Here is a 23003-nt window from a genome sequence, read left to right on the forward strand (position 1 = left end):
CAATGTGCTAAAGCAGTGGTCGGCAAGCTCATTAATCAACAGAGCCAAATATCAACAGTACAACGATTGAAATTTCTTTTGAGAGCCAAATTTTTTAAACTTAAACTTCTTCTAACGCCACTTCTTCAGAATAGACGTGCCCAGGCCGTGGAATTTTGTTGAAGAGCCACACTCTAGGAGCCAAAGAGCCGCATGTGGCTCATGAGCCGCAGTTTGCCGACCACGGTGCTAAAGAAACACCTGAAATCAGCACAGGGACTCTCCCATAGTTTTAAACCAAACATCCTAGCATGTTTACACAAAGAGCCTGGATCTATCTGAAGGAAACTAAATTATTTTAGGGTTGTACTATCTATATATATAAAAGCCTAAGTGACCGTTATTACCTAACGACTGGAACGACCAGTCATTATGACACACACTGACCACCAGGGGGCAGACGCTCAACACAGGAGCTGTCCCCTGGTGATCAGTGCACTTCCATAGCCAACCTCCCATGGACAGCTGGTGGCCGTTCCTTCCGCACCCGGCCCGGCGACCATTGCCTCCTCTCCCGACCCTACCGGGGCCTTCAGGCCCCCAGCTGGGATGGGGAACCAGGGGTGGGTGGTGGCAGATGTGACCCCTTTTCCAGAGGGGCCAACGGCCGGCTCCCTCCTTGGGGAAGGCGGTCAACCTCCCACACCCCATCCCTCCCCTAGGCCAGCAGGCCTCGATCAGCCCGCCTGCCTGCCACAGTGGCAGCGAGGGAAGGAGGGAGGAGGCGGGGAACCGTGCAGTGGTGGGGTGCTGGCGTCTGGCGTCCGGCATCCGTTCCTTTCACACCCAGTCCAGCAACCATCACCTCCTCTCCCAACTCCACCAGGGCCTTCAGGGCCCTGGGCTGGGATAGGGAACCAGGGGTAGGTGGTGGATGTGGCCCCTTTCCCAGGGGCCAAGGGCTGGCTCCCTCCTTGGGGCCAGTGGCCAACCTCCTGCTCCCTGTCCCTCCCCCTGGCCAGCCCTCACTGCCAGCCAGGCCTAGGGACCCACGCATGCACGAATTCGTGCACTGGGCCTCTAGTCTAATTATAATATCTCATATTGGTATCATATCTAAAAGCTTCCAAAATGCTTCACATAAAAGATTATACCTGGCCCTAAAAATAACCCTATATAAGGTATGATTCTAATTGTCTAATATCGAGTTTATCTTTCTAAAGGCTTCTATCCCCATCAGAGTCTAAATTCTGGAATGGCAAACTCACAGTGAGTCGGAAATGATCCTTGTGCTTCTGGTGGACTGCGGATGTAAAGTGTTGATCACTGGGCTGGGGAAGGCGATTTTCTTCATCCAAAATGTCCAATATTCCCACTAATTTTGCTTCAACTAAATCTATTTCAAAAAAGTAAAATATGATAAGGTAAAAAATAATATTTTAAAGATGTGAGCAATTTAGTAATCACAAACTACAAAGAAGATTCAATAAGTATAATCTCAAAAACTATAGAGAGCAGGTATATTTTATTTCAAATCTTTCAATTTATTAGAAAGTAATAGCATATATTTAATATAGGTTTTAGAAAAACAACTCCTTAAAGCAAGTGACTAATGTAACCACCACTCCATTAGTGAGGACAAGAGGCTAAAGAGCCAGAAATTCCTCCTCTTCCAGATGACATCCACATTCAAAAGGATGTAGAAACTACAGAAGCTTTTGCGTGCTTAGCTTTTTGAAACTACTAATATACATTTATTCAGAGGGTTTCCAGCAAAACTTCACTAACAGCACATTCTTATGCTCTTTTCATTCACATTGTTTGAACTTCCTTCTTATCCAAAATAACTGTAAAATGTAAGCTGCTTAAATACAGTATATGAGAACTGTGAATGGGACAGACTCTAAAACAGGCATCCTCAAACTACGGCCCGCGGGCCACATGCGGGTGTTTTTGCCATTTTGTTTTTTTACGTCAAAATAAGATATGTGCAGTGTGCATAGGAATTTGTTCATAGTTTTTTTAAAACTATAGTCCGGCCCTCCAACTGTCTGAGGGACAGTGAACTGGCCCCCTGTTAAAAAGTTTGAGGACCCCTGCTCTAAAAGCTATAGGACATATGAAGAGAAATCAGGATTCTAACTGGTCAGAAAATTATGCTTTGGGGGCAATTAGTGGTGGTGAAGGGGGTCATGCTGAACTAAGCTATAAATGAGAGAGTATTCTGACTGATGTAGAGGATATGAAAGTGACTGAAGGAAGGAGTTCCAGCCAAGACATCAAACCACAGAGCCAAAGGCACAGAATTCGGGGAAAGGATATGGTCCACGAAGGGAAAGTGGAGTGGGCCGGGGAGGATGTGAAAGTGCTTTGAAAAGTAATACTACTATAAAGACTTATTATAATAATACCATCTTGTCCGAATCTGGCACTCAAGTTACTGAATCAATTGTCAAAATGGGTTTTCAAAACTGTTACTGGACGGAACCAGGTCCAATTAACTCAGTAGTTGTCAGTGAAAAGACAGCTCCAATTAGATTTTAGGAGAAAGAGTGTATTTTACTGCAAGCCAGCAGGCAAGAGCACACCTGGGGCCAAGGGGTGTCACTTCCCAGAGTGGTACATCCTGAACAAAGGATTAGATTTGGCCCTATTCAGGGAAAAACCAAGGTGAGCTTTATCATTGCATGTACAGGTGGGGACACACATGTGCATGCCCAGTTAGAAAAGAGATCTATACATGCATCCCATGTTTTAAAAAATGGCAGGAAAAGCTCTGCCCCTGGGAGATGTGAGTATTACAACATGAGGATATAATGAGAACATTTCATGAAGAAGTCAGTACAGAGTCTTCCTGGTGGCTTCAGCCAGGCCCAGCAGCTGGGGCCGGATGAGCACCCTGGCTCTGCAAATCATTCTGGGCTGATCTCTACACAGCAGGTCTGGCAATCCTCAATGTCAGGGATGGCGCAGGTGTGGAAGGAAGTTTACCTAATTGAGTCTCAGCCCTTCTGCTAAACTTAGCAAATCAAAGGATATGGTTACACAAACCTTATAGCATCCAGGGTGATCTAAGTAGGTTTATAGGTTAATCTATACAAAGTTATAAACTCTAAATATATATATAGTTACAAACAAGGCTTACCAACAGCTCATTTTGGAGATGTGGGGGGAGAGAAAAGGAAGACTGAGCACTAGCTGGGTAGTGACAAAGAAGTGAACACAGACAGGAAAAACAGAGACCTGCACAGTATTATCTGGGACACATGGAACTCGCGAAGCCCACTTGCAACCAGCCAGAGACTGTTGCCAACGTGTAGAAAATAGAAACAGTATCTGCAGAACAGCAGAGCCAAAACCTGTCAAACCCCACCTGGAGCCTGGCTAAGCTATCAACGTCCTGAGTGAGGTAACAAATCCCTTTACTGCTTAAGCAATTATTCACATTAGTTGTTGAAGAAAGAAAATATACCACCTGAAACTAATATAATGTTGAATGTCAACTATAATTGAAAAACAGAATGTAAAATATCATCACAGTAAATAAAAGAAATTTTAGGAAAACTTTCAACATATCTGAATTTGATGCCTTGGTATGAAAAATAACTTCCTAGCAATCCTATATAATAAAAGCCTAATATGCTAAGTGTCCGGTCGTCTGGTCGTCCGTTCAACCAATCAAAGTATAATATGCTGCCCTAACTGGTTTGGTTCAGTGGATAGAGCGTCGGCCTGCAGACTGAAAGGTTTTAGGTTCGATTCCGGTCAAGGGCATGTACCTTGGTTGCGGGCACACCCCAGTGGGGGGTGGGCAGGAGGCAGCTGATCGATGTTTCTCTCTCATAGATGTTTCTAACTCTCTATGCCTCTCCCTTCCTCTCTGTAAAAAGCAATAAAATATATTTTTTTTAAAAAGAGTATAATATGCTAATGATATGCTAAGGCCGCTCAACCGCTCGCTATAACGTGGACTGACCACCAGGAGGCAGACCGTTGACTGGTTGACCAGTCGCTATGATGGGCACTGACCAGCAGGGGACAGATGCTCTGACTGGTAGGTTAGCTTGCTGTTGGGGTATGGCCGATTATAACTGAGGAAGACAGGCTGGACACACTCTGGACCCCTCCCATGGTACCTCCCTGGCTGGCCAACCTCCCGCGTCCCTCCCGACTCTGATCATGCACTGGTGGGGTCCCTCGGCCTGGCCTGTGCCCTCCGATATCCCCCAGGACCCCTCGGGGGATATCGGAGAGCCGGTTTCAGCCCAATCCCACGGGCCAGGCCTAGGGACCCCACTGGTGCACGAATTCGTGCACCGGGCCTCTAGTACTAAAATAAAACCTCTCTCAAATACCAGTTTCAATAAGTTCTCATAACTAGTAGTATTGATCACAGAGCACAGAAAAATCACCAGTAAAACCCTTCACTATACCTTCCCAGATTTCCCAAAAGTGGAGTGAAAAAAAATACATACCTATACAGTCCTGATTATCCACGTAATGTACTTCATTAACACCCAAACCTTCTTTTTGATAGAGTTCTTGTTCCTAAAATGAAATAATCATAATCATGAATATGGAAATACCATGTGATATAAATTGGATTCACTGTTTTGTGCCATTTCTGATCATATTTATTTGATTAGTCAAGTACAAAAGTTCACACAACTACTTTGGGGGCTGGGGAATATACAAAACATCAGGAAAGCAAAATCCTTGCCCCTAAAGCAAAGTGAAATAAAAAATTCACCCTAGCTGGTATTGCCAAGTGGGTAGAGCATCATTCTCTCTCCCCTCTTGCACCAAAGGGTCACGGGTATGATTCCCAGGCAAGGGTATGCATGAGCACAAGTGGGTGGCAACTAATTGATGTGTTTCTCTCTCATCAATGTTTCTCTCTCCCCACTCCCTTCCACTCTCTCTAAAAAAAAAAAAATCAATGGAAAAATATCCTCAGGTGAGGATTAACAACAACAAAAAATCTTAAATTGCCAGCAAAACATATGATTTACATATGTGCAAATGTTCCCTCCTGCAGATAAGCACACTTTTCTGGAAATATGAAGAGCAGCTATGCACAAATATAGAGTTCTGTGTATGAGCATTCAAAGCCAAGGAAAGACCAGAGCTTTGAAACATTTGTATCCATTTTAAAGTCAAATCTGTCAGTAGAATACACCAGGGCCAGCACATTTTTTTCTGTAAAAGGCCAGATAGTAAATATATTCAGTTGAGAGTCAAATTGTCTCTGTCACAACCACTCACTCAGTAGGCCACTGTAGTATATAAGCACCCATACGTAACAGTAAATGAAGAAGTAGGAAAGGAAGAATTAGGATATGTTGAGTGAGAAGCATACAGATAAGACTTTGCATAGTAACGGAAAAACATAAAACATGTTCAGAGAAACTATCTTAACTGGTAAGTACTTGTTTTATTTGTTTATTTATGTCCGAATAGGTTTAACTATGGTATACATACAAGTAAAGGTATAAAAGCTGGGATGTGCTGGGAAACCCATAAAGACAAAAACATAATAATAATGTGGAAAAGAGTGAAATGGGAGCAGAAAAGAAAATATTTCACACTTCCAGCGGAGAACAGAACTTATAAACCAGCAGTGCTGATATGAGAGAACACGGTGCTGGGGGCAGCAGCCGGGAAGGTGGGCTCAACCTGCAGAGGTCACTGCTCTGGGAATTCTCTTCTTCATCTGTAAAATAAGGGGCTGGCCTAGATTACTTCTGAGTTGTCTCTAACTCCACTACCTCTATTCAGTAAAACATATCTCAAATAGCTCAAAGGAAGGCAAGTCCAGGGTATTGGTAGGAAAATAATGGAGAATTCAAATACAAGGGAGGAAATGATGCACCTTATCACATATCAACTGACCCAAAGCTCCCTTTACTCACTCTGTACTCTACACAATTATAAAGTAACGTTCCTACACTCGAGATTGTGTCAGCTGTGCCCACAGCTGGTTACTACAAGGAAGTTCCTTATGGGACCAAAGATGATGTCAGGCCAGACACACTGTTCACAGGTGACTAGCAGTACACAAGGCAGCATGGCAAGGAAAGCACTGCCCCGAGGCACGCCAGGCCAATGGCCCCACTGAATCTCCTAACTTGGCGGCTTTCCTGCCACACACACAGAGGGCAGGATGGTAGCAGAAAGGGCAGAAGCAGGTGACACAGAGGAAGGGTGGGAGAGGACATGGTCAGGGACAAGAGTAGAAAGTTGATTGGCAGTGGCAGCAGTAAAGACAACAGAAACAGAAAAAGAAACAAGCAGAATTTTAAGTCTAGTAAAAGTCACTAGTAAGAAGCAATAGATGTCCACTTATGAAGAGGTGCCTATGAGGTTTTTATTGGGTCCCTAAGCTTCAACTTACCAACAACACTTCTGATGTGCCTTAGCAATGCTAAGCCACTGGGACCTATGCTGGGCAGCCCTGATTCCCTGCCACCTTACATTATACCCCATCAAGCAGGATAACTTCAGCATGTCTCTGTTCCTTGAAACTTAAGCCAGCTTAATGCAGTTGGTAAATTTAGACTGTAATGGTAGTTACCTCCTTCAGAATCCTTTCGTTGAAAAACTGTTGAAGTTTTTCATTGCAATAGTTGATGCAAAATTGCTCATAACTGTTATGTTCAAAGTACTCTGAAAACACAAAACCAGAATCAAGAGTCATCATCAGATCAACCTCATATTAATAAATTTATCTTAGGATAAAATTTTATTTTATCAATGCTTAATTTAAGATTAGGTTAAAAAATACATAAAACATTTCTATACTCTGCAAATGCTCGTTTCAAGACTTAAATTTTATTAGTCCTTAAAATTAAGTATTAAAAATACCCTGCTTAAGAAAAATATGTTTGTCAGATGAGATGTCATAGCAAAAGATATAAAACATAACTTTTAACATAATTTAAGCACAGGTGTTAAAGTAATCTAAAGAAAATGACTTAAAATGCAAGTGTTTCAGTGTTTTTTTTCTGTGTAATCGTAAAACTACAGTTATAAAAAAGTTATGGATACTAACTCATTTCTAAAATTAAGGGATTGTATTACATTATCAATAAGATCCCTGCAGCTCTAAAATGCTATGATTCTGTATATTGTCTGTGCTATACTAAAACTGGTAACAGACCAGGAAATAAATGTCTGAAGACTGTGAAATCTTAAGTCAGTGATAAGTATTTCTCTACCCTTGAACAAAAGGTAATGACTTATTATACATTTTTAAATAAGTATCACATTATAACAAAATCCTGCCCTTCTCAAAATGTAAACATTCAGACCTTCCCTTGGCAAAGGTAAGCAAACTCGAAGGAGAAAACAGCACTCACACTCAGTCAGAAGGAACGCCCACCCTGATAAAGCCATATAAAAACAGTCATATTTACTCTGAGATTTTTACAACACAGTCATTCAGGCCAAAGTAGCATTTAGACGTTGATGACTCATTCCATTGTTGGATGCACAGCTCTGCAATTGTTCTCAAATATTTATCTTGATATATTATTCATTTAGTGGCAACTAATTGGAAGTAGCTATCTGTTGACAATTAACACTAATGATGAATTTTTACACATAGTAATAAGTTCAGCCTGTACCCAGACCTACACTGCCGTCAACAGTTTTAATGACTTAATTCTCTTAATAGTAGCACTCAAGACTTTACCTTCACTCAGTTGCATTCATGTAAGAATACAGAGCTATCTATCTCCTAACTATAGCAGGTCCTCCAATAACGTTATTTTGTTATAACTCTGATGAAAAAAAAATTAATTTCCAGCCAGGGCTAATATCTGTATGGAGTTTGCCCATTTAACCCATGTCCGTGTGGGTTTTCTCTGTGTACTTTGGTTTCCTCCTACATCCCAAAGCTGGGCACGTGAGGGTAACTGGCCTGTCTAAATTGTCTCAGTCTGAGTGAGTAGAGGTGGGAGGGTTATGAGTGCGCCCAGTGATGGAAGGGTGTCTGTCCAGGGAGTGTTTCCACCTTGTATCCTGATCTGCCAAGATAGACTCTGGCCACTCGTGCCCCTGAACTGGACTGAGTGGTTTGGAAAATAATCCTCTTACTTATTTTTATTCATCTTTCTTAAATGTATGCATAGCTCACATTTATTTCCATGTTTAACATTAGAAGTGTTTGGGATCTTTATTTAGAAGTTTGGTAATGTTTTTATTACCAGAAATATGCTTAGGAACTTAACTCTTATTTATATCAATCAGCCTATGGTAAAACTGGTTTTGTTATACATCTTGTAGCTTTAAGTCAGTTTCCAAAAACCTATTGACGACCTTAAATGAGGACTTACTGTATAGTAGTTTCAATCAACATGTTTTAATTTTAGCAGAATTTTACCAAAACCCATGAGTCTTTCCTTTTTATTTATTTTTTTAAGCATCAGCTTCCTATTTAAATATTATGAAATGAAATGTAGGTGAGGACATACAACTGAAAACTCGTCAAGAGAAAGGTACTATAAGGGGAAAAGTCACTTTTTAAACTTAAAATATGTGTGAAAAAAATGAGTGAAAAAAATCAAACAGTTAACTACAAACACATAAATGAAACTATGCTTACCAAAACCAGCAATATCTAGGACTCCAATAAAGTAGGATGATGTTTCAAAAGGGAAACATTGATTTACTCTGTTTACCACATGATCAAAAAGATGGCTATAGACAGTCTTTGCCAAGGCATCGCGGGCGTTGTTTGCTTGCTCCACTTTCAGGGGTACCCTATAAAAGAAGACCGTATCAGTGAGAATTCTTCATAGTACTGAATTGTGAAAATAATGCCAGATAACTAAAGATCAAAGTATATCTAAACATATTAATTTTGAAGAACAAAATAAATAGTTACAAAGCCCTAGCCAGTTTGGCTTAGTGGATAAAGCATCAGCCTGCAAACTGAAGGGTCCTGGGTTCGGTTCCGGTCAAGGGCACATGCCTGGGTTGCAGGCTCGATCCCCAGTAAGGAGAGTGCAAGAAGCAGCCAATCAATGATTCTCTGTCATCACTGATGTTTCTATCTCTCTCTCCCTCTCCCTTCCTCTCTGAAATCAATAAAAAAATATATTGAAAAATATTTAAAAGAAAAAAATAGTTATAAAAGGTCATTTGTGGCTATACACAGATAAACGGGGCTAAGTACAGAGAAGAAATAAAGGAATTATCTACAATTGGGTTTTTTAAAAACCTGTTATTGAGTAAAGGAACTTGAGGCTCAAAATTCTTTTTAACCTTAATTTATACTTCACTGTACATGCTGAACATATAAAAATTATTCAGAGGAATCATCTTTTTTTTTACTTTCCTTAAGTGCAAAATAAATTGTGTTTAATTTGGGATAAGGTTAAAAGTTCAGTAACCTGTTTAACATTGCTTAGGAAAAAGTGTTTGCATTTATTTATTTCAGAGAGGAAGGGAGAGGGAGAGAGAGAGAGAGAAACATCAACGATGAGAGAGAATCATTGATCGGCTGCCTACTGCACACCCCACACTGGGGATTGAGCCCGCAACCCAGGTAGGTGCCCTTGACCAGAATCGAACCTGGGACCCTTCAGTCCACAGGCCAATGCTCTATCCACTGAGCCAAATCAGCCAACACAAAAGTGTTTACATCTTAAAATCTGAAATGTCCAACTCTACAATTTAATATAAGTAACTACATGGTATAACAGCATTATATATTGCAGATACAGACACATAGCCTTGTTCTCAAGAAAATGATAGTCTGATGAAGAGAGCCGGCCATAAAAGAGAATTTCCAAATGCCATGCTAAATGCTGTCATAAAAGCAAGTGTAGAGACCATGGAGCACCAGAAAAAAAATGTCAAATTTGGAAGTAACCTTAAGAGTCATTCAGGTATGAGTGACAACAGAATCCCTCCTAAACAGTGGTTTTCCCAACGTATGTTTCCTACAATGAAACCCTTTTGTAAAGTGAATATATTATGTGAACATTCCATACATAAAACTCATAAAAAGAACTGCTCCGGAAGAAAGGGGAAATGAAGGAAATGACACCTGAGAACCACCTACAAGTGCTTTTACCAGCCTTCCCTTGGCCGTCAGAAATATCTCTAAGGAACCACGCAACTCTAAAGCACTACTATACATCCTCCTTGCTGAGGTTTTCTTTAGAGCAAGAATAATTTGGAATTAGGTTAGCAATGAAAAATGCTAAATAAATAAGCACAACTTGCTAGTATTTCCAAAAGTGTAATTTTCTGAGTGGCTAAAAGATTATTTAGTCCTTTTGATTTTAATTGTTAAAAATTTTTCTGAAATATGTCACTAGAACTGCCTGCCTTATGAAGAAATAGAAGACCTGATTATTATCCCACAAATAAAGACCTTACAGTGCTTCAGAATAATTACTGAATATTCATTTTATTTTATAGTACTGAAAACAAAAACACTTAAAACATAGGACATGGAGCCAAAAGCGTACATAGGCCCAAATATAAACTAGAAGTTATGGGTTACTGATTTTAAAAGTCCTGACTAGCCTCTTATTTTCCTATCATTTGTAATTTCCTCTAAATGAAGAATCCTAAATGTAAGGGGGAATTCCATTTGCCAAGTGTTTTACTAAAGCAAGTTCTACTTAACAGAAATTTTAGTATATACCATTTGCAAGGAAAAACACTTTTAAAATAAAATGATCGGCTGCCTTATGAAACTAAATAATGATGATGATTGCACAACCTTGTAAATATACTAAAAATCATTACATTTCACACTTCAAAAGAGTAAATTATCTCAAAATATATCGTTTTGAAAAAAAATTTTAATGACCTGTCGCCTAAAACATATTTATTAACATAATTAGTCCATACAGGATGGGGCCAGAGTAGCTTAATAGTTGTTAGTATGAAAAAATAATACAATTAATAACTAATAATACAACAATAAGCTCTGTTTCATATACTCACAACTGTAAACCTGCTATAGCCCCACCCTGTATTTTCATAGTTGTACAAAAGTAAACCTCTCTCCTACCTTATAAATTCCCAAACTGTGCCATGCCATATATCTGTAAGGAACACCTTTAAGAGCTATGAAAAGTCAGGGTTAATTTTTATGATAGATTACTGTGGTGAAATGCACAGAATTTTGATCTATTAAGTATATGTTTTAGAACATTATAATGAAAAGAGTGAATCATAAATAAAGATGAACTTTAAACCTCAGTGTTCTCAAAAAAGTTTTTTCCTTGACAAACCCCACAGTAAGATTTTTACAGAGCAATGAGTTAAGGAACTTACTTTATAACTGTTCCTTTGGTGCCCCCTGCTGTTGTTAGCATGACTCTTGTAGTTAAACTTACTCGAAGATCATCTTGATCCAAACCCAGTAATTCAGCACAATATTCCAAAGACTGAGTCGATTTATTCTTCAGATTACAACCTCCTAATGAAAATATATTTTAATTTGAAATTAATAAACATTAAGTAAACCAGATATTCAAGATCCATTTCTTAGACGTATACTTCACTTATATAAAACTATGGAATAGACAAGGCTCATTTACTAAAATACTAATGATGAATTACAATCCTTGTTAATATATTAAATCTCTGAAGAAATATAGTACCTTACCATTAAAATTCATATGACTCTAGAAAACTTCAAGGAGTAATTTTAGTGACAAATGTTGTAAAGCACTTTAGTAAGTCAGTGTGTATATGTATGTGCATCTATGAGCTCATATTGCTTGGGGACGGAGGAAAAGAATGAAGAGACAACTGCTATAACCTGTACACTATATCTACAGACTTCTATTTGTGGAGGCTGTTTTAAAAAGTATTACATAGGAAGACAGTATACTTTAGTGCCTTAGACTCTGGGTTGATATGGCCCTGAAACTTATAAGCTGTGTGACCCTAAACAAGTTTCTTATTCTCTGTGCTCGGATTTCTCATCCATATAATAAGGATAACAATTGTACTAACCTAATAAAGTTTTATATAAAAAGATTAATACTAGTAAAGTTGCATATGGAGTTAGAATAGTGCCTAGTACACAGAAATCACTATATAAAGGTTAGCTATTATTATCTTTATTAATATTTATTAATAAATATTTTACCAATTTTTTAAGGTTTAATATGTCCCTCTCCTTCTCCCTTCCTCTCTGTAAAAAAATCAATAAAATATATCTTTTTTTAAAAAAGGACAACCCAATTAATAAATGGACAAAATATATGAATTGACATTTCTCAAAAAAAAGGTATAAAAATGGCCAATAAAGACATGAAAAGTTGTTCAACATCTTGAGCCATCAGGAAAAAGCAAACAGAAGCCACAATGAGATAAACACTTCACACTCACTATGAAGCTACACTCTAACAGACCAAGACGGTGTTGGTGAGGATGTGAAGAAACAGGAACCTTCCATACACTATTGATGAGAATGTAAAATGGTACACTACTTTGAAAAACAGTCTGACAGTTCCTCAAAAAGTTAATCATAGAGTTACCCTAGGACTCAACAATTCCAGTCCTAGCATATACCCAAGAGAAATAAAAACACGTCCATGCAAAAATTTGTACACGGATATTTATAGCAGCATTATTCATAATAGCCAAAGTTGGAAACAAACCAAATGTTCATCAAATGATGAATGGATAAACAAAATGTGGCATATCCATACAATGGAATATTACTCAGCAGTAAAAAGAAATATAGACACAAAAATAAAGTCACAAAAGACCACAGTAAACATGATGATTCAATAAATATGAAAAGTGGTAATAGACAAATTTAGAGAGACAGAAATTAAAATAATGGTTGCCTAAGGCTGAGGGATTTGTGAGGGAATGTGGTGGTGGAGGGCCACTGCTAAAGGGTATGGAATTTCTTTTTTGTGCTTGCAATGCTCTAAAACTGATTGTGGTTATGGTTGAACAACACTGAGTATAGTAAAAACCATTGAATTGTACACTTTGCATGGGTAAATTGTATGGTATGAATTATATTTCAATAAAGCTGTTAAAAAAAGAAGGGAGAGAATACTTAAATGTATTAAACCTCTAACTCTATTAAAATAACCTTACTACTCATTTTTAGTTTCTACACACATACGCATTATCTAAAATTATGTAACTGAAAAAAGTGACTATCAATAACTAACTCATTAATTTCTTTAAAAAGTTCTCTTTTACTATTTTGCAAAGATTCTTACGTATTTCCAGGAATTATGTAAAGCTAATGTAAGAAAATATTTATTTTTAAAGTTTTAAAAAGGTAAAATACTATAAAATAATGTAAGGTTTTCATGTTACTACCCTTCCAAAGAAGAACTTCTTTGAACATTTAAAAAAATTGTTATAATAACATATAATTTTGCTATGTGGAATTTAAAAAGCATAGAAAGTCCCAATAGGTTTTTGTTTTGTTTTGTTTTTCTGCATTTCCATCATGAAAAAGCTTTTCAGTAACAGTGTCTTCTAAAAATCTACTGGAGAGGAGAAACGAAGATGGCGGCATAGGTGAACATCTAAACTGCTGCCTCGCACAACAACTTCAAAACTACAACTAAAAGACAAAACGGACATCATCCAGAACCACAGGAAGGCTGGCTGAGTGGAAATTCTACAACTAGAAGGAAAGAGAAAAGCACACTGAGACTCAGAGGAGCTGCAGGAGGCAGAGGTACTGAGATGCACGCACGCGTGCGCGTGGAGAGGACTGGCAACTGAGTGCGCGGCTGGCTTTCTCAAGCGGGAGGGAGACAAAAGCTCCCAATTGCACTGAACTCCAGTTCTGGGTGAGACTCTAGGGACCCAGACTCATATGGGGTGAAAATGGACTGTCGGGAAAGAGAAAAGCACACTGAGACTCAGAGGAATTGCAGAAGGCAGAGGTACCGAGGCACGTGTGTGGAGAGGGCGGGCAACTGAGTACTCTGGCTTTCTCAAGCGGGAGGGAGACAAAAGTTCCCAACTACACTGAATTCCAGTTCCGGGCGAGAATCTGGGGACCCAGACTCATTCAGAGAAACTGGACTGTCTGGCAGCGGGCGGAACTTGAGGGCGGCTTTCTCTCAGAGGTGCTTGCAGCGATTACCACGGGACACTGAGACACAGGGGCCTATTAGGGCAGGGCTGATGGGAAACCAATGCTGTCTGCTCCGCCCTGAGACTCCACCCCATCCAAGCAGAGGCTCTTGCAAGTCTTGTCTCATAAGGGTGTCTCCAGCACATAAGTTCTCCCAGCGTAGACACAGCTGATCCTCACAGACAACTGGCCTGGAGGTCAATTTCTCCCAGTGATACCAACAACAATCAAGGCTTAACTACAACAAGACTGTGCACACAGCCCACAAAGGGGTGCACCAAGAGTGTCCACCTCAGGTAACTGGGGAGGCTGAGCCACTGGGCCCTACAGGACACCTAGCACACAAAGCCACTCTATCAACTCAGGGAAGCAGCCAAAATGCAGAGACAAAGAAACAGGTCACAAATGAAATAGAGAAAAGCAAACGACTGGATATAGAGTTCAAAACCACGGTTATAAGGTTTTTCAAGAATTTTCTAGAAAAGGCCGATAAATTTAGCGAGACCCTTGAGGATATGAAAAAGGACCAACTAGAAATTAAGCATACACTGACTGAAATAAAAAATATTATACAGAGATCTAACAGCAGACTAGAGGATCGCAAGAATCAAGTCAAAGATTTGAAATACAAAGAAGCAAAAAAACACTCAACCGGAAAAGCAAAAAGAATCCAAAAATATTAAGATAGTGTAAGGAGCCTCTGGGACAACTTCAAGTGTACCAACATCAGAATTATGGGGGTGCCAGAAGAAGAGAGAAAGCAAGATACTGAAAACCTATTTGAAGAAATAATGACCGAAAACTTCCCCCACCTGGTGAAAGAAATAGACTTACAAGTCCAGGAAGCACATAGAACCCCAAACAAGAGGAATCCAAAGAGGACCATACCAAGACACATCATAATTAAAATGCCAAGAGCAAAAGACAAAGAGAGAATCTTAAAAGCAGCAAGAGAAAAACAGTTAGTTACCTACAAGGGAGCACCCATACGACTGTCAGCTGATTTCTCAACAGAAACTATGCAGGCCAGATGGAAGTGGCAAGAAATATTCAAAGTGATGAATAGCAAGAACCTACAACCAAGATTACTCTACCCAGCAAAGCTATCATTCAGATTTGAAGGGCAGATAAAGAGCTTCACAGATAAGAAAAAGCTAAAGGAGTTCATCACCACCAAACCGTATTATATGAAATGCTGAAAGGTATTCTTTAAGAAGAGGAAGAAGAAAAAGGTAAAGATAAAAATTATGAACAACAAATACATATCTATCAACAAGTGAATCTAAAAATCAAGTGAATAAAAAAAATCTGATGAACGGAATAAACTGGTGAATATAATAGAATCAGGGGCATAGAAAGGGAGTGGACTAACAATTCTCAGGGGAAAAGGGGTGTGGGGAGTGCGAGAAGAGACTGGACAAAAATCGTACACCTATGAATGAGGACGGGGGGGTAAGGGAAGAGGGTGGGGTGGGAACCAGGTGGAGGGGAGCTATGGGGGAAAAAAGAGGAACAACTGTAATAATCCTATCTAATAAAAGAGTAATATGCAGATTGACCATCACTCCAACACAATATGGCTGCCCCCATGTGATCAAAGATCCTGCCCCTATATGGACACAAGATGGCCACCACAAGATGGCCAGCAGGGGAGGGCAGTTGGGAGGGACCAGGCCTGCAAGGGAGGGCAGTTGAGAGGGACCACACCTGCAAGGGAGGGCAGTTGGAGGCGATCAACCCTGCAGGGGAGGGCAGTTAGGGGTGACCAGGCTGGCAGAGGAGGGAAGTTGGGGGCAAACAGGCTGGCAGGGGAGCAGTTAAGCATCAACCAGGCTGGCATGGGAGTGGTTAGGGGGTGATCAGGCTGGCAGGCAGAAGCGGTTAGGGGCAATCAGGAAGGCAGGCAGGCAAGCAGTTGGGAGGATCAGGTCTAAACGGGCAGTTGGACATCCCTGGAGGGGTCCCAGATTGGAGAGGGTGCAGGCTGGATTGAGGGACACCCCCCCCCGCCCCCGTGCACAAATTTCGTGCACCGGGCCTCTAGTCTGAACAATAAAGATTTATTAAATTTAAAAAAATGAAATAAAATAAATAAATAAAAACCAATGGGAAAAATAAATAAATAAATATAAATAAATAAATAAAATCTACTGGAGAATAATTTTCTAATAAAATAATTGCAAAAATATTCACAGCTTTTTCAGACTGTGAAAATGCCAAAATTGAGCTCAATAGTGGGAAAAAAATCAATTCTAATTAGACAGAAACCATTTAGGTCTATAGGAAGGGTCATCGGAAGGATGAAGAGTAATATACTCAAATCTTAGCTATTAAAATAAAAATAACCCCTTTTATTAATTGTATTAATTTATTGCCTCATTCCAATCTTCTTGGCTTTCTGCTCATTTCCCTTCAACTGAAAAAAGTTTGAAAAGAAAAACAAAAGATAATGTAAATATGTATTATGTGCCTTTTGACTGTTTAAGTGCTTTTCAACTAACTAGATCATGCCCCATTTATAATCCTCTACATACATTTGCATGTTCTACCTCAGGATGATAACATGAGGTCAGAAAATGCTACTTTTCACTCCTAAAACAATTCCAAAGTGTGCCTTAAATATTCCTAATTGTTTTTGTGTTATTTAGAGCTCCCACATGCTCCCTTGGTATAACAATGACATAGAGGAAATGAAATGTGTTTTAACGTTAATTACGTCTTCAAAATAAATGTTAAAAACCCCTCAAAAAAACTAATAAAAAATTTAATTCACACTAAAAACATACTTGGTTTTGCTTATTTCTCCTTCTCATTTTAAACTGGAAGTAATCTGTATTTTTATTTTCCTTATTCATTAAAAATACTTATAGTGTGATTACTATGTGCCAGACAGAAGTATTCACATCATTTTACAAATATTTAACTCATTTATTCCTCTCTTTAACATGAGGTAGGGACTATTGTTGTCCAGTATACAGGTGAGGAACTGAGACATGGAGAAGTTCCTGGCCCAAGGTCACACAGGTAGTTAACACAGGGTGAACAGTCTGCTTCAAGAGCACATGCTATTAAACACTATGCTACATCTGATGTTACTGACTTCACAGCATCACAGGACATTAAATCTATAAGTCATTAAGGCTGTCTATTTGAATCTGCTCATTCACAGATCACCACGTTTGGGAAGGTCAGTGACTAGGGGCATAGAGGGAAAATTAACTGAGTTATTTAAACATGGGTAGCACTTGGCTCTCATATCAATAATTTCATTAACAACCATTTTACACAGGTTGCATGTGTGTAAAATGGAGATAATATCCCCTACCTCATTATCTTTATCAAGTTTAGGTTATGATTATGTTTATGATGAAATACTGTCTATATAGAGTCTTGCACACAGAAGGCACATTTTTAAATGTTCTTTTTCCTCACTCTTGTGCCTCTTCCCTATATGCATACTATTGCTAGATACTACACTTTAAGAGCACTTCTCATGAATTATTTCATTATTTTACAAATGAAAAAAACCAAGGCTCAGAGACCTTCTGGGATCTGACACCAAAGCCCATGGTATTGACTCCTCTATAAAATGGTGCTTTCAATATTTTTAACTCAGTATAAGATTTTTAAATAATGTGTTTATGGAGGAGTTAACTGCCTTTTTTTCTAATGTCAGATTTTAGGCTTTGCTGCCAACAGTCTCTCTATCACAACTACTCAGCTCTGCCACTGCAGCACAAAAGCTGGAACAAACAGGACATAAGTGAAATGGGTGTGGCTGTGTTCTAACAACATTGTATTTACTAAAACAAGCAGCTGGTCAGATTCAGCCAGGGCCATAGTTTCCCAACCCCTGTACTCACAGAACAAATTTAAGAGTGTATAAAAATTCTTACTCTTTATGTAAGGCTATATGCCAAGAGAGTTGAAAAGTTACTATCATGCATGCACTTAAATGCTCTTTTCAATTTGCACAAAGTTCAACCTATTTTAATTTCCCAGTAATAAAGTATATGGGCTTTTATGTATTCAATTGCCCTAATTAACTGAGCCAAATTTAAATCAATGAGCCTAAAAAAAGTCAAAATACCTTAACAGATGGTAGAGAATTATTCTGTTCATTTATTGGGTAAGTATAATATCAGTTGAAAAATGTCACTAAATATGACCCTGGCAGTTACTTGTCCTTCATAAAGTGAGTGTATTCCTCATCAGAACTAATAGTGACTGACAATGCAGCATCCTTCATTTGCATGGCTCACCATACAACTGTAAATTCTAGAAATTTCAGGGTATTAACAAACCTACACACGGGTTCAATTTACATCTGACAAAGAAATGACAGAACCTCTAGTTTTACTCCTTAAAAAAAAAAAAAAAAAAGGAAACAAAAAAACACAAAGATACCTGAAGTGCTTCCGGCTTCCTCAAAATCAATATTTCCAAGGTGCAGGACACCAGCTACTACTCGGAACAAATCAAGCTTTTCTTCATCATCCAAACCAATCTTTTTCATGGCTGTGCACATTCTAATGAAATCTCCATGGTCATCTAACAAAGGATCTTTCAAGGAACCTGCTTTAAGATACTATAAAATAAGAAGACATCAATTAGCTGCATTCTACATTATTTAAGCATACTAAAAAACCACTACATGAAGTCTACTGGTGCACTATATAACATGCAAAAATAAAATGTGCTGACAGAAAAATTTCAATATTCTAACATTCAAAAACTGAATGGCTAGGCAAAGTGTACACAGAATCTCTCTGTATAATTCTTTCAACTGTACATGAATAAAAATTTCAGTCAAAAATGGAATAAGAACCTTAGCTGGTTTGGCTCAGTGGATAGAGCATCTGCCTGTGGACTGAAGGGTCCCAGGTTCGATTCCAGTCAAGGGCACATGCCCAGGTTGTGGGCTCGATCCCCAGTAGGGGGCATGCAGGAGGCAGCCGATCAATGATTACCTCTCATCATTGATGTTTCTATCTCTCTCTTCCTCTCCCTTCCTCTCTGAAATCAATAAAAAAATATTAAAAAACTGAATAAGATGTTTTCCAATTTAATTACCATATTAACTCTAAAGCATATAATGCTAGGGTATTAGATAAAAATAAAAATTGAGTAAAAAAGAATGGAAGATTAGTGGTTGAAATGAATCAACATGAACCATAGGTCAAAATGAACTGAGGCAAAAAAATTGTAAAAAAAGTTTTAATCTGACACTTAGCATTATACCCCTTTAGGTTAACTACCATCAACTGCACTAATATTCAACAGTAGTAAATAGTGGACAGGCTAATAAGTTTTCATGGCCTGAGAATTACTTTTTAAACCTTTCTATATAAATATAAATGAGGTAAAATGTATTAGTAAGCATTATGCTTTACTCTAAGAATTTATGCAATGACTAAAAACATTTTAGAAATAATGAAGAGAAAATTTTATTTCTCTCCTAAAAAAAAAAACTAAAAAAAAACATGCATCTAAAATATTCATTTGTTAGAACTTATAACAAACTCAGAAAAAGGAAGGAAAAATCAGGCCTGCAAAAACTAAAAGGAGAAAAATAAAAGTTACTGGACATAGAAAGGTTGGACTAGAAATTTTCCAGAACTTGAGAATGAATAAGCAAAATTAAACATTAGGTAACAGCATGAGAATTAATTGGCCATTAAAGACGCCTCTAGGAGATGTTTCTTCTCCTCCGATTGCCCACTGCTTCTCAGCTAAAGTTGATTGCCTTCCACAAAATTCTTTAAAATGTTTTTATTATGTTTGTGTAAAATTTCTGGAAAATGTCTAGATAAAGAAATTTTATTTTATTTTTTAAAGCAGTAAAGGAAACCATTGCAGGCAGCCAAAGTTAACAGAAAACATACATCACGCAGAATTTTTAGTCTTGCAATTGAATGGTTACATCATTTAAGAACTGTTCTTAATCAAATGTTAATGAATAGATTGCAATTATGGAAGACTAAAAATACTGCATTCTCCTAAAAATTACACACAGCTTAAAGACACTCAAATGGAACTAGGCAAAGTATTCTAATTAGTCAAAATGATCACCTCATCCTCCTGATAAAGAAGACATAAAAAGTAATTTAAACATATTAATTCATTGTTCACTTATATATCTCTATAAACTTAATAATATAAATAAGATTCCTAACAAAGTTTGCTGACATTAGAATCAGAAAGAGTACATTTTCTTCATAGGAGAGTACCATGTTACTCTTTAAAGAGTAAAATCCAATTTTCTTTCCTCTCTACTCAGATTATTCCATGCCAAAGGAAATGTCTCCATTATCTTAGTGGAAAGAATATCATATCTATATTTTGATGATGCCTTATGAAAATACTAGGGGCCCGGTGCACGAAATTCGTGCACTGGGGGGTTGGGGGTCCTTCAGCCCAACCTGCCCCCTCTCACATACTGGGAGCCCTCAGGGGATGTCCTGATGGCTTAGGCCTGCGCCCCACAGGCGGTTATCATGATATAGGTTATCATGACAAAGTAAGATCTATACTAATAAAAGGGTAATATGCTAATTAGACCGGACATCTTCCGGACAACCTTCCAGATGTCCTTCTGGACAAAGCCATGGTGGCAGGGCCAAGGCAGAGGTGGTTAGAGGCAATCAGGCCAGCAGGGGAGAGCAGTTAGGAGGATCAGGCCAGGAGGGGAGAGCAGTTAGGGGCAACCAGGCCAGCAGGGGAGGGCAGTTAGAGGCACCCAGGCCAGCAGGGGAGGGCAGTTAGGGGCACCCAGGCCAGCAGGGGAGGGCAGTTAGGGATGACCAGGCCAACAGGGGAGGGCAGTTAGGGGCAACCAGGCCGGCAGGGGAGGGCAGTTATGGGTGATCAGGCTGGCAGAGGAACAGTTAGGGGTGATCAGGCAGGCAGGCAGAGTGGTTAAGGGCTATCAGGCAGGTAAGCAGTTAGGAGCCAGTGGTCCCGAATTGCGAGAGGGATGTCTGACTGCCGGTTTATCCAGCCTAAACCGGCAGTTGGACATCCCCCAAAGGGACCTGGATTGGAGAGGGTGCAGGCCAGACTGAAGGACAATCCCCCCCGCCCCGCACGAATTTCGTGCACCGGGCCTCTAGTATCATAATAAACATTAATGTTACTTCTTAAAGTTCTAACCATGGATGTAACAAACTAAAGTTTATAATTTATAGTTCAGACATCTGAGTCTAAAATGATAGCTAAAATGTCAACTTAAAAATTAACTGCTTAGAATTCAAAATACTGAGAATTTTCATTGCTTTCTGTTCTTTTCCATGAATATAATAAAGACATAATTCATCTCACTCATTTTGAGAGATGTCAAAAGCATCTGACTCTCAAATGCCGAAGCATTACAAACTGAGTATAATAAAAATGTGTTCAATTAAGTACTCAATATAAATATCTTAATAAAATTAATAGACAATATGACTAGTCCCTATAATTAATCCTGGCTTTGTATTTTACAATTTAAACTCCTTGAGTAGATACAGATTAATACCTCTTATTACTTACACAATGCATATTAAAATTTATGTGTTATAGTAAATTTTTAGATTAAGGATTTAATGTTCTTTAAATAATACTTAATGGTATAATTATAAATAATTACTTTTAGAAATGTAATAATTAAAGCCTATATACAAAAATTTTTATAATATATTACAGAAATATGTTTTAAAGAGAAATACAATAATATATAAGCATTAATTCACAATAATGTCTACCACAAAGCTTATTTCTGCCTTGAAATAGGCAATTATAAAAGACATATTTTATACTTAATCTCAAGTGGGTAATATGAGAGCAAGTTTCAAAAATATTAGCAAAGGGTAATTCTTAGGCAATTCAACACCCTCTTGCCGCAAAAAAGAACAAGAGGAGAGCAGTGTAGGAGCCAGAACCTGAAGCTCTGTAGATACCAGCATAGGATCAAGTACTACATACACTCTAAAGAGGCTTGAATGAGTATTTACTTTTCAAAAGTACAAGCCTAAAGGTAAGAAATCTTATGTGGGCTCCAAAATAAAAAATATATCCTTTAGCACAATTTTTTGGGTATTAAAGATTTTAATTAAAAAAAAATAGTCTACTGTACCTCAGGACTTTTTCGGTTCTGCAAAATTTGTTTGTCAGTTTCCTTGTTAGCAAAGTATCTAGTGCAGCCTCGGTTTAAATACTATAACAAAGAAATGTAAAATATAATTAACAAATATGATCCTCAGGAAAATAGTTCAGGAGACAACACAACTTATCAAGTAGCGGTAACCATAAAGAATCTCTAAACCTAACCTCTCAAGGAAAATCAGTACTTCTATATAAGCATTTTACTCCTACTAATCAAACCAGGGATGTTGAAAATCCCAATTCCTCACAGTACATTACATTTTATGATTAACATGAAAATCAATACCATAAAGCTTTTCTATATTTAAAGGGCAGCAATTTAAAATATTCACAGTGTCAAATATCTTCATACCTACAACAGATAATAATGAAAATCACCTTCTTACTAAATGTGTAAAAGAATCTCAAATAATTTAAGACCCACACAGTGTGGTTAAATATTTCAAGTAAATAATTAACAAATATTATCTTTGAATTTCTTAATTTTTTATTTTTAGAACCAGTTCTTTAAAACATGCCTTTCATATTTACTGACAGTTAACAATGACTACACATAAATTACAATACTTGCTATAATAACCTTCATATTCAAATAACAGTTTCAGCTTTTATCTCAAGGATTTTCTTTGTTGTCCAGAGCCTTTTAAAGGCTATATGCTTTCAAAACATAAAACAAGGGAAGTAGTTGGAAGAAAATGATATTATATTGGTCTCAAAGAGACTCAATTACCCACCTTTAAGGGAGTGGGGGTAGGGGCAGGTAGGAAGTGCACAAGGAACAAGATGGCAA

At 38.3% G+C, this 23003-nt stretch overlaps 1 protein-coding gene across 9 annotated transcripts in view; it reads right to left on the minus strand.

Moving 5' to 3' along the window:
* The window catches only part of MYO6 (myosin VI), a 151448-nt gene that overhangs the window by 42220 nt on the left and 86225 nt on the right, over positions 1–23003 (minus strand). For all 9 annotated transcript variants that reach the window (XM_079780285.1, XM_079780284.1, XM_079780283.1 and 6 more), the window contains exons 10-16: positions 22185–22265; positions 18479–18659; positions 11278–11422; positions 8585–8742; positions 6554–6645; positions 4455–4527; positions 1248–1375 (exon numbers count right to left, since the gene is read on the minus strand). In XM_079780285.1, the coding sequence (XP_079636411.1) occupies positions 1248–1375; positions 4455–4527; positions 6554–6645; positions 8585–8742; positions 11278–11422; positions 18479–18659; positions 22185–22265 (858 nt within the window). The remainder of the gene's footprint in view (positions 1–1247; positions 1376–4454; positions 4528–6553; positions 6646–8584; positions 8743–11277; positions 11423–18478; positions 18660–22184; positions 22266–23003) is intronic.

The sequence above is a fragment of the Cnephaeus nilssonii genome, assembly GCF_951640355.1.
Source record: "Cnephaeus nilssonii genome assembly, chromosome: 9".
Taxonomy (NCBI): Eukaryota; Metazoa; Chordata; class Mammalia; order Chiroptera; family Vespertilionidae; genus Cnephaeus; species Cnephaeus nilssonii.